Source organism: Coffea arabica, chromosome 4e, assembly GCF_036785885.1.
Source record: "Coffea arabica cultivar ET-39 chromosome 4e, Coffea Arabica ET-39 HiFi, whole genome shotgun sequence".
NCBI classification, from domain to species: Eukaryota; Viridiplantae; Streptophyta; class Magnoliopsida; order Gentianales; family Rubiaceae; genus Coffea; species Coffea arabica.
Window position 1 is genome coordinate 322,073 of NC_092317.1, and position 20,696 is coordinate 342,768.

General features: G+C 34.7%; 2 protein-coding genes across 3 annotated transcripts; one reads left to right on the forward strand and one right to left on the reverse strand.

Annotated features, from left to right (window-relative positions):
* Positions 1 to 3,959: 3,959 nt before the first annotated feature.
* LOC113742822 (uncharacterized) lies at positions 3,960 to 7,253 on the forward strand. The gene is made up of 9 exons (XM_027270817.2): positions 3,960 to 4,197; positions 4,326 to 4,445; positions 4,555 to 4,622; positions 4,990 to 5,098; positions 5,188 to 5,256; positions 6,229 to 6,286; positions 6,412 to 6,647; positions 6,737 to 6,788; positions 6,888 to 7,253. Exons 1-9 carry the CDS (start codon positions 4,195 to 4,197, stop codon positions 6,953 to 6,955), a joined length of 783 nt encoding a protein of 260 aa, XP_027126618.1. The 5' UTR covers positions 3,960 to 4,194; the 3' UTR covers positions 6,956 to 7,253.
* A 1,354-nt stretch (positions 7,254 to 8,607) lies between these two features.
* On the reverse strand, positions 8,608 to 14,636 carry LOC113742369 (AT-hook motif nuclear-localized protein 10-like). 2 transcript variants are annotated; one of them, XR_011813385.1, is made up of 6 exons: positions 14,410 to 14,636; positions 12,456 to 12,511; positions 10,303 to 10,455; positions 9,485 to 9,643; positions 8,816 to 8,942; positions 8,608 to 8,720 (listed from the first exon to the last, which is right to left on the reverse strand). XR_011813385.1 is itself a non-coding variant. In XM_027270207.2 (5 exons), exons 1-5 carry the CDS (start codon positions 14,540 to 14,542, stop codon positions 8,910 to 8,912), a joined length of 534 nt encoding a protein of 177 aa, XP_027126008.1. In that variant the 5' UTR covers positions 14,543 to 14,636; the 3' UTR covers positions 8,608 to 8,909. The 2 variants fall into 2 exon arrangements, 1 of the variants encoding a protein (XP_027126008.1); XM_027270207.2 differs by having other exon boundaries at positions 8,608 to 8,942.
* Between the last annotated feature and the right edge of the window lie 6,060 nt (positions 14,637 to 20,696).

Genomic DNA, 20,696 nt, shown 5'->3' on the forward strand with positions numbered 1-20,696 from the left:
TTTTATATGTGAAAATATATTTGAGAGAATTTATGTATCAAAATCTATTATTTAATATATTGCATCATATTTGGGTCATGGGTTTGAGATAACTCAATATGACCCAATCCAAAATTAATCCAATCTAAAGTTTGGCGTGTTGGATGTAACCCATTTAAATGAAAACTCAATATCAATCTGCCCAAAATTCACTCAACCAGTCCAATTGTCATGTATACAATTGGCAAAGCTCACTAATGAAGTACTTACAAGTCTAATATTAGTTAGACTAGTATATAAGGATGAGATGCCAATATCTTTTTTTTTTTTAGGGTGGATGCCTCTAAAGCCTGAGGCTCAATGCAGAAAACTTGATTTTAGCCTACAAATAATAGTATAATACTACTAGTTATATGCACAAGCAAAACAGCCAATTAGGGGTGGCAATTTTCGATACGATCTGAACATACGACACGAATCTAACACGAAATTAATGGGTTTAGATTGAGATTTCGGAGGTTCAGGTCAGAATCGGATCGAGTCAGATGAACCCGAAAAGAAAATAGGTTGATTTCGGGTCAACCCGTTGATGACCTGGTATGACCCGTTTACGAATTAAAAATATTTTAATAAATATAAAAATTATTTTATCTAACTAAACTAAGTTATTCTTTCTTTTTCAAAGGCATTAATTACTTAATCCTAAATGAATTTATTTAATTCATGTGAAGTTGAAATTATTATATTTGGATAAATAATATGTTATATTATTTTTTACTTTTATACTGTTTTAATTTATTTTATATTTGGTTTGGGATAAAACACTTTTACGGTGTTTAATTTATTTTAAATTTTGTTTGGAATTATTTATTTAAAGTTTTATTACTTGATTATGTAATTAGTTTTGTGAGAAATTGATTTTATTAGAAATTACAGTGATAAATTAATAAATTAAAATTAAGTTTCGGATCATTTCGAGTCGACCCGTCAATTCAAAATTTTTGGGTTCGTGTCATGTATTCTGACCCGTTTCGGGTTGGCGGGGCAGGTTCGAGTCAGCGGGTTTTTTGTTATACCTAAGTCTCAACCCGACACGCCAATCCGAATTCGACCCAATTGCCACCCCTACAGCCAATATACCACATTGCCCTCCCTCAGAAAAATGTTTAAATATGAAATGCCTCCTTGGAATTATGGGTGAGTAGTAAATCACCCCCGTATTCATAGCAAAATTTTTCAAACAATATTTCACTTGCATCATAAATATATTTTTCAATTCACTTTTTACATTCTTAATCATCTTTTTATCTCGCATATATTACATCACAAAAAGTATTACAATAATTATTTCAAATAATACTGGGTTTGTTTGAATAGCAAATTATCCCAAATAATATTTTGCTTGCATTATAAACACATTTTTCAATTCACTTTTTTATATTTTCAACCATCTTTTTATCTCATATACATCATATCACAAAAAGTATCACAATTATTCTAAATAATATTTCAAATAATACTCTATCCAAATAAATCCACTCTATCCAAACAATAGAAACATACCTCCTAAAGACTAGCACCGGTGGTACGCCGAATGATTTGACCAAAACACTTTTTATGCGGACACAATTGCCTCCTTAATTTTGGTACCAAACGACTTCATTTTATACCGATGCTGCTTTTCTCTGCTAAATAAAAACAGTTCCACTCTCAGTGCTACCTTGCTACATAAAAACAAATTTCTATCTAAAATCACAAAATAATAGTAAAATACATTTAAAAATTTCACCAACATCCAATTTATCAGTGAAGTGCCCATAAAAATGGGTACAAAAGTGAACCATAAAAAAAGGAAAAAGAAGCACTACATGATTTTTTTTTTTTTTTTTTGCATCCAATAGATGTACCATTGCTAGTTGTAAAAGGAAAAAAAATTCATTTAACAAGTGGACATAAATAAGTGAAAGGCAAAACAAAAAAAAAATACAAGATAACAACACTTCGTAAATAGGGGAATATAGAACCACATTACTACAAGATAACAACGAAAAGAGAAAACCAAGTATGAAACTCAAAAACCACAAGCACATACACTTTTTATAAATTAAAAAAAAGCAATATATAGAGAAGTAATGACAGGAAAACTAAATTATGCTTGAATTACTGAAAAAATTGTGTAAAATGGCATTTTTATCATACATATCAGATAAATTATGCAAAATGACATTTTTCCAATCACATAATTGTCATGTGATGGTTTTTCCTCTAATGGAAAGGTGAATTTGGAACAAAAATTTTATTTGTTATTGTAAAACAATAAAATTGCCAACACAACATAAATTATCTAATGGCATAATGGTCTTTTTTATTGGTTGCATCTATATCTATATAAATTTGAGAAGGGGCTTTAATATGGTTAAGTCAAAATGCTTCCAACCCTTCATTAAATTTTTTATAGAATTTTGATTTTTTAAAAATTGTTATATATCCTTTCATGTCTTTTGAATTCAAAAGTAAGAAGTGGCTTCACTTATATTGGGATTTGGTTTAAAATCTATTCATTTGAGGCTAAATAAAATGAAAACATCATCACCAAACCTACTCAAAGTAAAAAAATAAATAATAATTTATTTTACCCTTTAACTTAATAATTCTAACTAAGAGGGCAAATTATATAGAAAAAAAATAATATTCACTAGTCATGGATTAAAAAAATCAAGAATGATACGATTCATGAAACCTTAATTATGAAATCACTAACTAATAAACAAAGTACTACTAGCCTTTAGATATGAAAATTTTTGTTTGAAATCTTTATTTTTGACAAAAAATAATAAAAAATAATTGCAATTCTATCAAAATTAAAAAGAATAACAATACGGCTTAAGGGAAAAATATAGGCCATTTTACCTAAATTGTATCTACTTAATTTGTATATATCTTATCCAAATCCGACCCTAATTAAATTTGAATAAGAGTATAAAACCCAAGCGCTAAGAATAGCTGTAGGTATTATTGATTATTTTATGTACTTTTATTGTTTTCTTCATATGTAAATATGGAACTGCTATGCCATTTTTATATAGATTTTTTTTGTAGTAGTTGGGGGTATTATAAGATATTATTAGTTTTTTGTTTGCATTTTCAAATACAAATACTATATTGTAAAAATATTAGACCAAAATTGCATATTTTCTTTTGCTTCAAATTTTATCTTTTCAATTTTATTTTGAAAGTACAAATATAAGTATATTTTAAGTGTAAGACCAAATTGCAAGTTATGGAAAATTTTTCTTTTATTTCAAATTTTAACTCTTCAATTTTGGGGTTGATTATGGATTCAACTTCTCATTTGAAATTTTGAATTATTCAATTCAAAATTTATATGAGCAATAACTAAACTTGGTATTTTTATACTTTTGTATTTAATTTTCATTTTTTATTTTACTTGCCAAATTCACTTTATAATAGTGTAACAATGACAATGTGTTAAGTTATATTTTGAATAAAGAATGGAAAAATTAGGACTCTTAGACCAATAAATATGAGAAATACCGATTACAATTAATGCAAAAAGAAAATCCAAACACATAGAGCATGTTATATACACATATGTATATAATTCTTATAAGTATATAAGAGAAAACTATATATTTTTTATAACATAATATATCTCAAATGAAAAACTTTGATATTACTTTATTTTGATTTGGCAGGTAAAAGATCAAGAGAGAAGTAGAGGAAAGGGAAATGAAGGAAATTGGCTGTGGGGGAATAGGGTTTGGGAGAATGATGAGATTTGAATTTGAATCCTTCCGCTTATATTAAAAAAAAAAAAAGAAAATTACTTGACGTATCCAATAACAAAAAGGAGAATAAAGAGAAAAGGTGGGCCGACGGATAGTTGTGGTCCTATCATTCATTTTTTGGGCTATCTCATAAGTCCATACCTCATCGGGTGAGGAATCCTCCACTTTCTCAACATGGCCGATACGTGTTTGGCACAAACCAACAAAGTTGGTGGAAAACCAAAAAGTCAAAAAGGAAAGAGGTTTCTAGGGTTTGGATGAAATAGTACTCCACTGTAATAGTCGTCCTGGGGAGCTGGAGCCCTGACTCCGGAGGAGGCGGAGGAGGAACCAGAAAAGCTCAAAGCCTTTGTTCATTTTCTCTCTTCAAGTGTATCAACAATAACGAAAGTAGTAATAATCAATCATGGTATGATTTTTTTAGTATGATGATTTGTGTTTGTTTTGTACGGTACAAATTATATATTCATTAGAATTTGCTGTAAACCTAACCAAATAAACGTTATTTGGGGGTGGGGGTGCTGGCGGGGAGTGCAGCCGCAGGGAGATTATATAGAGCTTCACAGGAAGAGAAATGGCTACCGCCATGACCACTTCCAGCGCAAACGCAAGAAGGAAGCTCGTGAAGTTCACAAGCGCTCCCAATTTGCCCAAAAGGTCCCTTCTTTCTTCCCCTCTCTTCTGTCCCTCCCTCTATGCTTTTCTAATTCCTCAATGACGAGATTCTCTTTTTTTTTTTCACACATCCATTTTCCATTTTCGGCAGGCGCTGGGTATTAAGGGTAAGATGTTTGCTAAGAAGCGATATGCCGAGAAAGCCCTCATGAAGAAAACGTATGCTTCTCCATCACTTTTCACTCTTATTATCTTTCTTTCCTTTTTTTTGGTAAGCATCTTTTTGTTGTTATCTGCACTATTTATTCATGCTAACTTGCAATTGGATTTACACCCCTCCTATGTTGGATATTTTTACTTGTTAGATCTTTCTAGGCTTTTGTTTTCTTCTTTTATATGTCTACTCGTTAAGTTCAAGAGCTTAATCACAATCAAGTCGTTTTGACGCTGGGCGCAGTATCAGTTGCAACATTTCCCTTTGCTTACTTTAATAGAACCCTAAGATGAGATGGTCATTAGTTTATTAGCTGTCGATAATATGGGGCTTTTGGTTTACACCTTTTCCTTTTGCATTGCTGTGTGACAGTTTGGCTATGCATGAGGAGTCATCAGCCCGGCGCCAGGTTGAAGATGATGTCCATGAAGGAGCTGTTCCTGCTTATCTACTTGATCGTGAATCTACTACTAGAGCCAAGGCACCCTTTTTTCATTACCATTCTCTAGTTCTTGCTTATATTGTTCGTACAACTGATTGCTGATTTTCATCTATCTTCCTTTTTGTTAGGTTCTCAGCAACACTATAAAGCAGAAGAGGAAAGAAAAAGCTGGAAAATGGGATGTACCTCTTCCCAAGGTGGGTGCCTCAGTTTGTTAGGCTTGCCTTGCATTTTGGATATCACTGTCTTTCGCAATCGCTGAAAGAATTAAATGATGTCACCCCCCGGCGGGATTTGTGGCAGTTTGATTTTCATGTCCATATCCCATAATGTACAGCTTGCAGTAACTTGGCTTACTCTAAGCTAAGTTGTTATTCTACACACTTGTCTCTTCATCCTCGGTTGGTTTGCCAATCCCAGAAAACTCTTGGCCCATGTCATTACGTGCTTCTAAATTTTGGGTGTATAAAAGCACAAAGGCAGATAAAACCTGACAGCAAAAATTAGTAAAGTTCTCAACGTATGAAATGTCTAAAAGCTTATATGATGCATAAATCAGAGAAAATTTCATTCATTTATTTTTTTTTTTGGGGGGGGGGGGTTGCAGCTGTCTAATTGATGGTATGTTTCCTAGGATCTTTAAGTAGAATGATGGATGTCTGGCTTCAGTTGTACATGAACCAAGGCAACTTTGCCAAGGAGATCAATTCCCTGCTGGTTTCCTCTTTTCCCTGTTGCCAATGTTTGTGATTGGCTTGTATGGGACTTGTCTTGGCTGTTGGAGTTACACTTTTGTTGAGAACCATACCAGCTGGGGAGCCAATATCACTTTAGTTAGCTCGAGTTTTCCTCTCTCTCTCTCTAAAGGAAAAAAATTCTAGGTTCTCCCCTTTTTGTTTAAGGAAGTTTTTTTGGGAAAATTGCCCCTACCTTCCATGTTTCTGTTGCTTTAATCATCTCCCGACTTGAATCATCCAGTTGCCTCCTGACATTTTTGAAGTAGTTAAGATTTTAGGCAAAAAGGGGGGAGCTTTTGGAAGTTGGCCTTGTAGAAGCACAAGTTTTCCTGAGACATTTTGCTGGTTGCTAAATTCCTGGTTGTCATGTGGTTGTGAATTTCTTATACTTGAATTAATCAACTTTCTCATTGTTAGTTCTTTGATATATAGGTCCGCCCTGTAGCTGAGGATGAGATGTTCAGAGTAATCAGATCTGGGAAAAGGAAAAGTAAGTAATTTACCTGTCGCTTGCGTTATTTAGTTCTTTGTGTATGTTCAAATGTGCATTGCGCGAGTCAACAGTGAAATTTTGTTTACTGGCATGCTGTTTTTTTTTTTGGGGTTTATTCACAGCAAAGCAGTGGAAGAGGATGATCACTAAAGCGACTTTTGTGGGTCCAAGTTTTACAAGGAAGCCACCCAAATATGAGCGGTTCATCCGACCAACCGGTTTAAGGTTCACCAAGGCTCACGTGACTCATCCTGAACTTAAATGTACCTTCAATCTTGAAATTATTGGAGTGAAGAAAAATCCCAATGGTCCAATGTATACATCTCTTGGTGTTGTAACCAAGGGAACTATAATTGAGGTACACATCTAAATCTGATGTTGCATAAATATTTAGTTTTTCAGGTTGAGTGATGTATAATTGCTAATGTATTCTGACTTGAATATCAGGTGAATGTCAGTGAATTAGGTCTTGTAACTCCTGCAGGAAAAGTTGTTTGGGGTAAGATTGTCCTTTCATTTTTGTCTCGGAAACTAGGAGGGGCCCTTCATTTCAGTTTTTAGTTGTGTGTTCTTATTGTCATTTGTGTTTTCAATGCAGGAAAGTATGCTCAAGTGACAAATAATCCTGAGAATGATGGTTGTATAAATGCTGTCTTGCTTGTGTAGGAATGGAGAGACATTTTGTATGACCGACTCTGGAGTTTTACTGACGCACCGATGATGTTTCTACTTATACCTACCATCTACCTACTTTTGTTCGTCATTTTTGTTAGTTGCTTAATATGACTACAAAATTTTACTGTACTATGAATTGAACATAGCATACGTTACTTTGGCGAATGGCCGCGATTCCTCATTGTTTTGTGTTTAATACTCAAAAGAATGAGCGATTCATGGGAAGGCATTTGTGGGCGATCGGTTTGTTAGGAGGTTACAGGACCAAGTTGACGGAAGTTGCCTGCCATATGCCTCGATGTTGTGCCTCATTTACTTGCTCTGCTAAATCTGTCTATAATCGCTGCATTGTCTGGTGAACGAACTGATAAGGCTAACTTTCCTTGGGGAGTCCCAATAATATCATGCCTAGTGTTATTTTCGAGTAGAGGTGGCAATTTGTCCCAAGTTTCAATGGATTACTCATGCCCATGGGGACTTTGGGCGGGATGGGTACTGAAATTTAATATTGAGTTTAAAATGAGACAAATCTTAATTGTACCCATTAATTGATGGAAAATTTTGAGAAATACTTGGGTACCCATTGGACTCAAATAGCAAGGGTTTTGTTTGGATTAGCTATTTTTTGGGGGTATTTTTGAAATATTTTATTATAGTAGTGTATATGAAAAATTTTTACTATAAAATTTTTTTGAAATATTTGATATACTAATATGGATGGGATGTTTTTTGAGTTATTGTATATTACTGTAATATTGTATTTGAAAAACTTATTTTTTGAAAAAATAGCCAATCCAAACGGAGTCTTAGATTCAAAAATTATATTTAACAATTTTTATAGTCATACCAATAAATATAATCTAGTAGTCTTCCTAGTCATTATCCACAAGAATTTTCAACATTTCAATCAGTTTAAACCTGTCATCCTTGGATAATGATGAGAATAAATATTCAACACTCTAAGTACCTTGGCCATCTTGATATATGTTGGAATATGGCTGTATATCTATCTTTTCCTTTATTTGTTAATCCAATTTTTGGTGGGAATCCTGAGTATAAAGCACTTGCATGTTTATTTAATAAAACTAAAAGAAATTTAATAAATCAAAAATATTAAAATTATATAAAAAATAAAAAATGAATTAAAGGAAAAAAATATGTAGAAAATAGATTTGGGTATTGGGCGGGATCAATCTAAACTCATCCCAAAGTGATCCCGCCCAAATTAGTCCCAAAACACATGTGGGTAAGGTTGGGTCCAAACCCATATGACTCGGTTCCATCTCAAACCCAAGCAAATCTCGCCCATCCCGCCCATTTTGCCACCTCTATTTTCGAGTAGCATGTCAAAATACGCAGGCTTCACACCTTTTTTTTTTTCTTTGTTCTCGTGTTTGATTCATTTTCTTTATTCAAGGTGTAACCCTTTTAATAGTGATCTTCCTTTGCATTTAGAAATTACACCATCTGATGCAAAAGATTTTCATCTAACTACAATACCCTTTTTTTTTTTTTTCGCAACGATAGATGTCCTATAAACTATTCTAGCCTAATCTAAAGGAAGGGGTAAGGGGAATGATCAATTAAGACCAGTCACAAACTGCGGCAAATTTTTGTGGGAGGCGAAGGTTGAACCCCAGAACTCCAGCATCACCGTTGAGGTGATGACCACTGGACCAAATGGCCAGCGGCTCTAACTACAATACCCACGCTTATGAAAATCATTTTTTGTAGTTTCACGTTCATGCGTCCAAACCTAGACAGAACATGAGGAAAGTAAGCCGCAAAAGTGCATGCTGCCAAGTCTACATGTCTGAAATGCATGAAAACATCCATCAAACAAAGAGACACCTGAAACTAATTCCCTCGTCCGAAAAACATAACCAGAGCCAATATTGAAAAGGCCAGATCATTGGGCGGCTTTGCCGATTCTTATCTCTGTTCTTCATGCATCATGGATGAAGGTAAGCACTGCAACCTGCAATAGAACCACGCAAGTACAAGAATACTTCTTGTTAAACCAAGCCTCCTATGCTGACACATAACCAAGACACTTACAAACATGAGATAAGCCGACACAATTTCAAGAAACTATGAAGTAGAAATTCCACGAGTCGAGTACATCATTTCCTGGCAAATGAGGAGAGAGAATCACAAGGGAGATAAGCAATGTAACTTCAGGTTCAGAAGCTCTCTATGCCTCCTATGACATGGGAAGGCAGAGAATTGAAAAGTGAAGTCAAATTACAGATGAATCTGATTAAACAAAGCTGGCAAACAAATGGATCAGCTATGTACTTTAAGAATACAGGAGTAAGTGAGTACTATAGGCTAATGGACAAGAACAGGACCTCACAGCAAGTATCTAAACGATGAAGTGAACACGGAAGACAAACGGAAAGGACGATCTTTGCAGAAGTTATATTCAACAGATAACAGTATACAAAAGAGAAAGACATTCTTAACCCGAGACTCAAACATCAAGAACAAAAGATGGAACTAGAAATGGAAAGTTTGCACCTGAAGAGGTGTGGCAGCAATCAGCGAACCAATCACAGGGCCACCGAAAACCCCACCATCTGGATCACGAAAGGTCAATTTTAAACTGTCCGACAGCTGCACCTGGCCGTTGTTAGAAACGAAGAAGAAGCCTGAGAGACGAACTATCTCATATAGTCCCTGCACATGTGAGCTTCTGAATGAATCTTCAGCACTTGTATGTTTGCATATAGATATGTATATGGACTGAAAGAAATATCAAGCAGTTGAGCAACAGCAATAACCAAAGGTCAGAACTACTCCAACAATTATACCAAGCTGAGGTGCATTTAGATAGCAGTGTCTAAGATATCAACCTGAGGTCCTAAAATCATGAATGCGTCCATTTTTCAACCCCAATACAATCAGGCGAAATTTCAAAACGAAAGCCGATTTTTCCCACCTTTCCTGATCAAAAGATCAGGCTTCTTCTACAAACTGAAGAGTTCCAACTAAATATGAAATTACATGTAAAGAGGGTCCTTCACTACAATTTTTTCCCCAAATTTCAGCCTGAACAACATTATCCTTCTGACAGAGAGGCTGAAGTTTTCCAACCTCAAGCTTCCTTCAGTTATATTTTATACACACATACACATATGTGTGTATGTATGTAAAGATCAAGCTTAAAATTGTTACCATGTGATACTAAGTGACACCCTCTAGGGGCAATCAAATTACCATTCCCTATTGCAAAGATGTTATTATAACATCACTGCTGATATTTAGCCTGAGATTCAACTGTCACACAATAACAAGCAAAGCAATTGCAAAATTGAGAGAAAGCAAAAAGATACAACCTCAAAAATGACTTGTGCTCCTCGCATGTTCATTCTAGGACCGGATATGGCACCTTGTGCTGACAAAATCACACAGAGACAAGAATGACCTCTGAATTGTGATGGAAATCTTCGATGGACTTGAAAATAATACTGAATCTTCTCGCCCACGCCCTACAAGCGGAATAACATACAACAATGATAAGCATATAGCAATAACTCCCAAAAGAACACACACACACACACATGCATGCGCACAAAAAGAAAGATATCTTAACTGATTCACCACATTAATTCCATGAACATGCTCATGGATATATTTTATCTAGATAATAACATGAAATGCTCATGGATAAACCACTCTTGAACATCTTGATTCCCAAAACAGAGAAAAAACCACTACAGTTTCCAAGATGCTTTTATGTTCCAAAAAAAGAAATGCCAGATGCACAGTGCATATGCTTTGTCAATCCTAATTTAAAACCATTGTTGACTTTCTTCTATCAGGTTATCTATCATCAGCTTTTACAGATCTTTTCTCAATTCTTAAAAGCTTCAACACTTACTTTTATATGGCAACATTCACTACTGTTCTTATTCCACCAAGTGTTTATCAAATAAAATATAAAACAGTAGTATATCAGACCGCTCCTAGAAAAGTTGTGCAATTAAAAGATAAAGAAATTAAGTCATACTACAATATCCAGTTCAAGTTGGATAACTGACTGCTGATAGGATAGTTTAAGAATTTTTTTGCTTCCCCATTTAAGAAGTATTTGTTGAACAAAGTCTTCATTAAATGAAAATAAGGACGAAATGAGAAATGGTACTGTAAGATTAAGCTGGAAAGGTCTATGCTGAATGGAGCTGAATAGGGTAGTCATGAAGGTGTCAGATTCATTTTCTAAAATGTTAATACACAAACACAGCACCAAAGACTTTTTAGAGTCGTGTATGAGGGGGTGTCTTACATGCTCATTTTTAATTAACCAAATATGATAACACCTCTGAATGAAAATAATTTTTTTTTTTTTTTTTTTCTATAAATGGTGGTGCGCACGGTAAAACCATACATAAGAAAGGTAAGAAAAGAGAGGAAGAATTAACATCACAAGTAGAGACCAACCATTGTCTGACTCATGATGAATAGACCATTGTCTTTATTATCATTCACAATGCATAGATACTAGTTGAAGATGCCTTTCATGTGTCTCATATCAATTACATTATACTTATCCCTTACATTATTGTTACATCTCCTTCATGCACATTAATCCATTGTGTCTAGACATTCTTGAAATAAGACTACCTTCTATATCCTTCTACGTATCTCAATATCAAATCAAGAGTAGTCAATAGACTTTGTGTTGCTATTGCGTATATTAAATTTCAGACGGAAAACTTTTATGTAGATGCATTGGTCGCTAACAGGCCAACTTATTCATGAAGCCACTTTGATTAAATTAGATTAGTATTTTTGATAATCTTCTTGAAGGAAAAAAAAAAAAAAAAAAAAACTAACTGGTCATCTTCTTGAAAGAAAAAAAAAAAAAAACTCAAAGCTTTTGATCCAAAAGAGTGGGTCTGGCCTTTTGATAAGATGGAGATGCGAGACGCAACGGATATCCAATCCGCCAAAGAGTGATCTAGCCTGCAGAAACCCAGAATAGGTATGGACCTATTTTTGCAGTCCATCTAGTCCCATGAACCAAACTAGCCCGTAAAGGAATCGAGTCCTACAGGACTTCACATCAAGGACCGTTTTATTTGCGTGCCAATAGCCATATAATTGTTTTACTTCATAATCTTTAAAAAACTTAACCTCTCAGCCCTCCCTAACCTTTTTCCTGGTACCAAGACTAAAACCTATGTGCATAGTGCCAACACACAGCTCCTACAAGTCTCACAACTGACCCATCTAGAAAAAACTATGCGAAAATTGCACATGAAAACTATCAAAGAGCAAACAGAAAACCAAAAATATTGAAATTTAAACCATCAGCATTTGCGGACCAAAACCAGATACAAATGCAGTTATTGAACAGGACAATAATGAAAAATCTGATACAAAAAACTGGTACATACTAATAGACCATAAATTGAACAGCCATAACTACATCAGAAGGAAAAGAATAACGATAAACAACCCAAACAAAAACAAAATCAAAAGACACCTCGCCAGCATCCACCACGATCACATCTACAATATAATTGTTGGCCAAATTGGATCCTGCAAGAAAATTTTCACTTTAAAATCCCAGATGAAGCTAAACATGTTTCTGGTTACATACACTCAACGCAACATGTTTTGTGTGCCTTCAAAAAAAAGCATAGAGATATGGAACAAAAACAGATTTCCTTGTGAGCCAGAATAATTTGATAACAAGAGCGAAAAGTGAAGAATATAGATTTGATTTACGAATTCCAGCATTTAAAAAAAATCTTTTATTGTAGCAAAACTTTCCATAGGTGTTTTGGGGGTGTATTTTGGAGTATTTTTAGAATTTAAAATTTTAGTGGGCTATTTTTCAAAATTCAAAAAAAAAAAATTCACCAACCACCACCCTTCCCTCCTCCCTCCACCACCACCATCACCCTCACCCTTTTTCTCCCTTCTCTTTCCTCTCTCTTCCTCCCCCTCCCTTTTCCTTTTCCTCTCCCCCCTACTCCCCCATCAACCACCCCTCTCTCTCTCTCTGGTTGCACCAGTGCGAACTAGAAAGTGACCCCCTTCCCTCCCTCCCCTCTTCGGTCTCTGGTGGTGACCAGCGTGACCAGATTTGGTCTCACAGGTCGCGACCAAAGAGGGGAAGCTAGGGGATAAGGTGCTACTCTGGTTCACGTCGATGCAGCCAAAGAAAAGGAGGGAGGGAGGGGTGAAAGGTTGAAGGTAGGGTAACAAACAAATCGAACCGTTCGAATCAAAACTCGACTCGAGTTCGATCAATATTGAGCTCGAATTGGTCACATTAAACTCGAGCTCGAACTCAATATCAAAATATTAATCTCGTTAACTCGCGAGCCAACTCGTGAACTCGAGTATATATATATATATATATATTTTTATTTATTTATTATTTTAATAATAAAATTACATATATATTCTTAATTTTTAATTATTTATTGAGAAAACTTATTTTATTCATTTTTAAAAAAATAAAATAATTATTTTTTATTTTTTCGATCTCGAGCTTTAGATTGACAGTTCGTTGAATTCGAGTTCAAATTTGATAAAATTAAATCAAGGCTCAACTTGATTAAACAAAAACTCGACTTGACTTAATTCGTTTATAACCCTAGTTGAGGAGGTGGGTTGGGAAGGGGGAGCGAACTAGAAAATGACCCCCTTTCTTTCCTTTCTTCTCTAGTGGTGACCAGCGTGACTAGATCTGGTCTCACCAATTGCAACCAAAGATGGGAAGTGGGGGATGAGGGGTTACTCTGGTTCGTGTTGGTGCGACCTGAGAAAGGGAAAGAGGGGTGGAGGGTCGAGGAGGTAGGTAGGGGAGGGGAAAAGAAAGAGAAAAAGGGAGGAGAAAGGAGAGAGAGGAGAGGGGAGGGGGAGGGGCAGCGATGGCTGTGGAGTAAGGGAGGAATAGTGGACGGTGGTGGTGTGTGGTGGTAATGGGTAGAAGAAGATAGAGGTGGAAGGTTTATTTATTTATTTATTTATTTTATTAATCGTATATGAGATTTGTATGGATTAGGTGTTTTTGGAAGTGTGTTATTATAGTTTATTGAAAAACTTGTTTGTGAAAAAATGGCAAATCCATAGAAACCCTTTTTCTGACAAAACAGAAAAAAAAGGCATAAGTAACTAAATTACATATCCAAAGACCATAATTATCTGAATTCCCTTTCTTTCTTTTCATTAGTAAAACATTTCATCTTTAGTTGTTAGTTTGTATTTCTCCTCCTCTTTTGTTGGTGAGATATGAAGTCCAAAACTTCAAAAAAAAATTAACAAAAACTTCTATCAACAGCATAATCATCATTGAATCAGGAACTCTTTAAATGATGTTTAAGGGAATATATCAGATTGCAACTTTTGGACATACAAGAATGCCAACTGATAACTCTCTCAGAAACCAAACAAAATAGTTAATAAACAAGATGAATTAAATTTACCAACAACTGGAGCCCTTGGTTGGGTTGTGCTTTGTTGACGAGACCCGCTAGAGCCGCCTCTGGGTTGAGCTGGCAATGCAAGTACCACCAAAGCTCCATCACTCGATAAACTTATGTTCACGTTACCTTCCATTTTAAACTTTTACAAAACAGAATTTAAGGAACTGAATTTTACTTTTCCAGGAAGGGATTGGCAAATAAGCAAAGGAAAATGACAAAGAACTTGAGGAAGGTAGGAGAAGTTTTAGAGGTATTTTTTGTGTTTAGGGAGGCCAGGGGATTGGCGTCAGAGAGGTGTAGCGTGAGGTCACACCGAAGTATCTTAAAAGCATAAATTTATCAGACTGCACTCCAAAATACTCGGCAAATTAAATGTGCCTACTAAATTATTGTCAGATAGCACATTTAAGATCGGATTCAAATAACTATCCTATCTGAGAAATGGTAACTAAAAACTCTATATTTCGTTGCACACACACATAAAAAAAATTGGCATCTACTAATTTGACCATAGTCTCCGGACATATGGTGCATGATATCAAGGTTATGATAATAAAAAGAGTCATTCGTTTCAAATATTGAAGGTAATGAAAAATTGGTCCCTGATGAATTATAGATTTGATAACTTGTATGATACAACATGGACTTATTACACGAGTTCTCCAAATCCTATCAATAGAGGTTTGTAGCTTCATTTAAATGCAACAAAATTGGTTTTGAATAGATAGCAACAAATTTAGTAACAAATAATTATAAAAAATGATGAAAACTAAGCAACCATGTTGGGAAACAAATAAATGTTGGAGAATGAATTGGTAGACACCTACTAAGCAAGACAAGCTGTCAAAGATTGCGCTAATCCAAGAATATAAAACAAGTGCATAAACATTTAGCATAGTCTTGTCTATCTTACGATGGATGGAGACATTCACCTCAATTGTTCCATCCACATAAACTTCTCTTCATTCTATTCCCTCCAAGTTATGGTATGAATTCATTTAGTATTGGAACTAATCTTTTACTTTTCCTATGAAACGGGCCCTCTTGTCCAATAAAGAAAGCATGTCTTAGAAACCATCCTCAAATTTTTAAAAGCAAAAATGCTTGGAAAATAACTCTATTAAAGACTTGCTAAACAATGGGAAAAAACAACTGTGGTATCATAATACGGTAATTGAAGAACAAAAGTTAAAGAAAACGTACGTGCAACTGAAGTGATTGATCGCCACCATTTACTTTCCTATCTATTCAGCCTTCGAATTAAAGTTTCCGGTAATATTTCATCAAGATGGGCGGAATTAGGGTTGCTGATTGTGGTGGATGGTCCATATGGAGGCCCTTATGTCGGCCAAAATGCCATTATTTCGGACCAATCAACATAAAATTTGAGCGGGGGTTAAACCGGGAGTCCATCAAGCGGTCAACAAAAATAAGAAGAAGAATAGAAGATCATTAGGTTGGTGAGTAGGCAGTTGAGAGAGAGAGAGATTGGACATAGTGTCGACTACAGTGGTACTTTTCCGGATGGCATATTACTTACTCCAACTTTTGCGCCAACTTGGTCAGAAGCTGCCTCAAGGACCCCCATAAGTCGGAAGCTCTGACCCATGAGAAGGTCCATTTATCCTTTTCCAAATGGGTCGACGGCAAACCTTAAAAGCCCAATATTTTTCTCCTTTCCCCCATCTCTATCGCTCTTTCTTTTTCCTTTTTTTTTTCTCTCAGCCATTTTATTGGATCTATGGTTTCCTTATTTTGTTTGATGTTGCTTATTTTTTCATTGAATAAAGGGATAATTTCATAAGTCTCCCTTGAGGTTTCTGACAGTCTCACTCTCCTCTCTTGTGGTTTCAAAAATATCAGAAACCTCCCCTGAGATTTAGGATTTTATAACAAAATTAGACCATGATATCAAAAGTGAACATAAAAAAGTGTTTTCAAGAAAGAGAGGAAATTTTGTTTCCATAAATGCCCCTGAGATAAGTGTATAAGTTATATTAGTGAAATAATAAAAATTTTAAAAAACCAAAAATAAATTAGAAAAAAAGGATAATTTCATATACAATATGTTATTCATCAATAATATTATATCAAAAGCTTTTACTAGATGGTTATTTGTTTCAATTGCATATTAAATTAACCATTAGTGCTTATGAGAGTGCATTAAATATTTAGTAGAGAGGTAGTTTACTTCAATAAGTAGCATGTATATAAATACTTAGTGAATGTACAATCTGATTGAAATAATGTACACCGTGTTATTGACCAAGTACGATGCATAGAAATTGTTGAACATGCATATTGCAATTAGTCATCGCAGCAATATGCATAATGCAATGGTATGTATACATTTGGAATGGTTATTGGTGTTTTGACCCACTTGTGCATCTCCTTACAAGTTGCAGTGGGTATGTAATTTTATCTATATGACTAATACTAATTTGCCTATAAACACCTTACACGTAGTGATATATGAGGTATAATCAATTTACAAATATATACATTATGTTATATGTTAGTTACTTAACTGTGTATATCTATAAAAGGTAGTGTAATGATACACATAAATTTGAAATAGTTAGGTGTTAAAAAAACATACATCATGTTAGGTGTTAGTTATTTGACTATGTATACATGTAAAAGGGAGATTAGATATAGCGTAGAAAAAAGCAATTACGTGAGTTGGAATGTATTTGTCCTGATAATCACGAAATATTAGCTGACTTGTGAGGTTATTTAAGTCTTTTTGGCCACGATGATGTAAGAAATGGGACCTAAATTCTGACATGAGAGGTTTGTGATATTTTTGAAACCACAAGAGAGGAGAGTGAGACTGTCAGAAACCTCAGGAGAGGTATCTGAAATTATCCCTTGAATAAATAGGTTTTTTTATCTGTTTCTTTTTTTCATTTATTTTTCTTTTTTGATCAAGTTTAATAAGCTAGACATTTAAATCTGGGACCTTTTTTTTCCTGTCTCTGCAAAAGAGGGTTTCTTCATGGATTACCATCATGTTATTGTCATGATATAAACCTAGTCATCCCAATCCTGAGAGTTCAAGCTCACCATGTAGCAAATGCAGTGCATAGTTGGAAATCGCTCCAATAGGAGTAAGACTGAAATTGTGTCCAACATAATGATTAAATTTGTAATTCAAATTCTGATTCTAGTTTTTTTTACTGCAAATTTGTGCTACTAATTGTGGAGCAACCATTGCAAAAGTGCACACTTTACACGAGATCAACTTACTCTTAACATATATGCACTACTTAAACTTGTGAAACATTAGTCAATAGTACCAACTGCTGAGCATTGACCTGTTAAGCAAATGAAATGCAAATCATGAGACCTTTTCTCTTCTTATGTTTAGGCGTTTAGCTGTTTCTGCCTCTAAGCATTATGTGAAAGATTATATGATGAACTTTGTGGTCCTTGTGCCAAAATTATGCATCTTTATACCTGCAATTGAAAGGCACAGCAACTTTGTGGCTTCTGGGCTATCCTAGGATGCATAATCTTGTCTCCTTGTGTGTCAATGTCGCATTGCTGGTCACCAACATTTTTTAAAAACATTTTTGAATTCTTGTCCTTGAGTTTTTTTTCAAGAAATTTACTTATCAATGTGTCATTGGTTTGTGATAGCAATTTGTGTCATCCATAACACTCTTGCACAAGTAGTTTATATTTGAGGAATGATGCCATCTGGTAAGAAGTATGTGGTATGCCAGCAGCATGTATTTCTATGATGATTGCACATTCCATTTTGTCCAGCTGTAATGGATTTATTGAGTTTGTTTGGATAGAGAGAATTTGGTTTGCTTAATTTATTCTCACAAATCCCAATCACCTTTTTATTTTCCCAATCACCTTTTTATCTCACATACATCACATCACAAAAAGTGCTACAGTAAATATCTCAAATAAATCATCCAAATAAACTCTTATCCAAACAAACTCATTGTATTCTAGTAATTAGTTTTGTCATGTTGCATCTAATTGTTAGCTTTTCAGTCTTATATTTCTCTTTCCAATGCATAAGTTGTCTAATCTCTAATTCAAATATACATTTGTCTGTTCATTAGCCATCCGCTCGGATACTCCAGAACAATGGGCTTGATGGTGTTGCAGCAAAGCAAGTCGCTTTGGTGTAGACATTTATTCTAAACACATGTTGTTTGAGTTGTACCTTGGATCTCCATTTCTGGGTCTGTGGTGCCCTTTGGACTTAGAATTTTTGTTTAACGGGGCTTGCATGAATATTATCCCTTTATAATTTGGCTATCCCCAACTTGGATCTTATAAACTGCCTGGGTTTTGAATGGAATGAATGCTTAATGTCCATGAATTTTTCTTCTTGTTCTTTTTTTCCTTCCCCTTTATGTTTGTGAACGTAAAAGTAGTCCTTGATGGTAGCTCGTAGGTTTCTTGTCTTCTGCTTTAAGTGATAGTTGCTCTGAGTAATGGTTGTTGGATTTGTATTTTCTTCCTATGCTTACCTTTGATAATTTTCCTTCACCAAGATGTGTTGGGCATCTGACAACAAAGGGATGCCCAGTTGTTGTCCGGTCTTCTATAGGATGGATAAAAGATTTAAATTCCGACACTGAGATGGATGAAAGGTTTAAGATCTCATCCTAGGGTTGAATGTTTGGGGGTAGATTGTTGGATTTTTCCTATGAGCTAACTTTTGTGGTGCAAGAGCCATATCTACTGTGAATATCAACTCACACCCTACTCCTTCCACAAGGAGTGTGGGATAAACTCAATGATTACATCCCCAACTAACAGAGTGTTTTCTCCACAATCAATGTGGAATAAACTCAATAATTTTCACTTGTCAATAAATACTGTGTCCCTTCTATAATTAATGTGGAATAAATCCAACAATTTACAGAATTTCCCCCTCAAACATAGTTCATATCAACTAACACCCTACTTCCAACAATTTCCTTCTCACGTATTGTGGATTAGATCACCAACCATTTATTCAAGAACTGACGCCCTAATGATGCCATAGATGAGCAGCGTAGAACCAATTTGGATAGAGTATTATTTGAAATATTACTTAGAATAATTACTATAACACTTTTTGTGATGTGATGCATATGAGATAAAAATGTGGTTGAAAATATAAAAAGATAGATTAGAAAATGTATTTATGATACAAGTCAAATATTTTTTGTAAATCTAAACTATTCAAACACGCCCAATATTTATCCACACAGCTTTCTTAGGCTATAACAAGAAAACTAGCCCTCTGCTCCTAGGGCTATTAATTGGTCGGGTAATTTTTTTTAAGTATGGGTTGAGAAATAATTCTAGTATTCGGATTCAGACCCGGATTCATTTACTCTAACAAAACTCGGATCTATTTATTCTAACAAAACAGCGAGTCGGATACGAAATATAGGATTTCAACCCGTATCCGAACCTGACCCGAACAATACGTTAATAATTATAAAATATAAATATTTCTAAATACATTCTTTTTACCAAATTAACAAAAGTGTTTTTTTTTACCAAATTAACCAAATTACCTGTATCTTAGATGAAGCATCTAAGAAATTAGGAATTGAAAGAGGCAAACTTGTTTGATCAGAAATATATTCATCACAAATTGCATATAAGTGCTTTTTGCTAAATATTCTAAGATCATGTTGGACATTTTTGCTAACATAGATAAAAGAAAATGAATTATACATGTTGGATCCTTTTTTTTTTTTGAGTAGATCTGGATTCGATTTGGGACTCGTCGGATCCGGTTCCGAAATCTTAAGCACACGATGCATTGGATATATGGGTCGGATTTGGGTCTAATACATTAAAATGGATTCGGGTCTAATACATTAAAATGGATTCGGGTCTACAATTTTCAATTCTGACTCGAATTCGACCAGTTGATAGGCCTATTGGCCTCTCCTTACTCTGCTAAAAAAAGAGAAAAAAAAACGACGACAATAATAACTTGATAGTAACATTTTCTTTTTGTTTGTTTGTTTTAAAAGTCCATTTGGATTACTATATTTTGAATATTTTGTAGAGAAATATACCGTAATAATGTGATGTGATGTATGTGAGATAAAAAGGTAATTGAAAAGATAAAAAAGTGTATTGAAAATTGTAATGATGATGTAAGTAAATATATTTGGAAAAATAATTAGCTGTCCAAACAAACCCAATGTGTTAAAAAAACATAAAAATGTTTTGGAGAAAAATTATAATCCAAACGAGCTGGCTTTTAGCCTTTTAGGGTGCTGCTCTGGTCTGGCCTTGGGCTGGCGACCCCA

Coding starts and splice junctions, on each gene's coding strand:
- LOC113742822 (XM_027270817.2), top strand. Junction 4,446..4,554: donor GCTCCCAATTTGCCCAAAAG/GTCCCTTCTTTC, acceptor CATTTTCGGCAG/GCGCTGGGTATTAAGGGTAA. Junction 5,099..5,187: donor AATCTACTACTAGAGCCAAG/GCACCCTTTTTT, acceptor CCTTTTTGTTAG/GTTCTCAGCAACACTATAAA.
- LOC113742369 (XM_027270207.2), bottom strand. CDS start 14,542: ATGGAAGGTAACGTGAACATAAGTTTATCGAGTGATGGAGCTTTGGTG. Junction 12,512..14,409: donor ACCAAGGGCTCCAGTTGTTG/GTAAATTTAATT, acceptor ATTTTCTTGCAG/GATCCAATTTGGCCAACAAT. Junction 8,943..9,484: donor TTGCTGCCACACCTCTTCAG/GTGCAAACTTTC, acceptor GTTCTATTGCAG/GTTGCAGTGCTTACCTTCAT.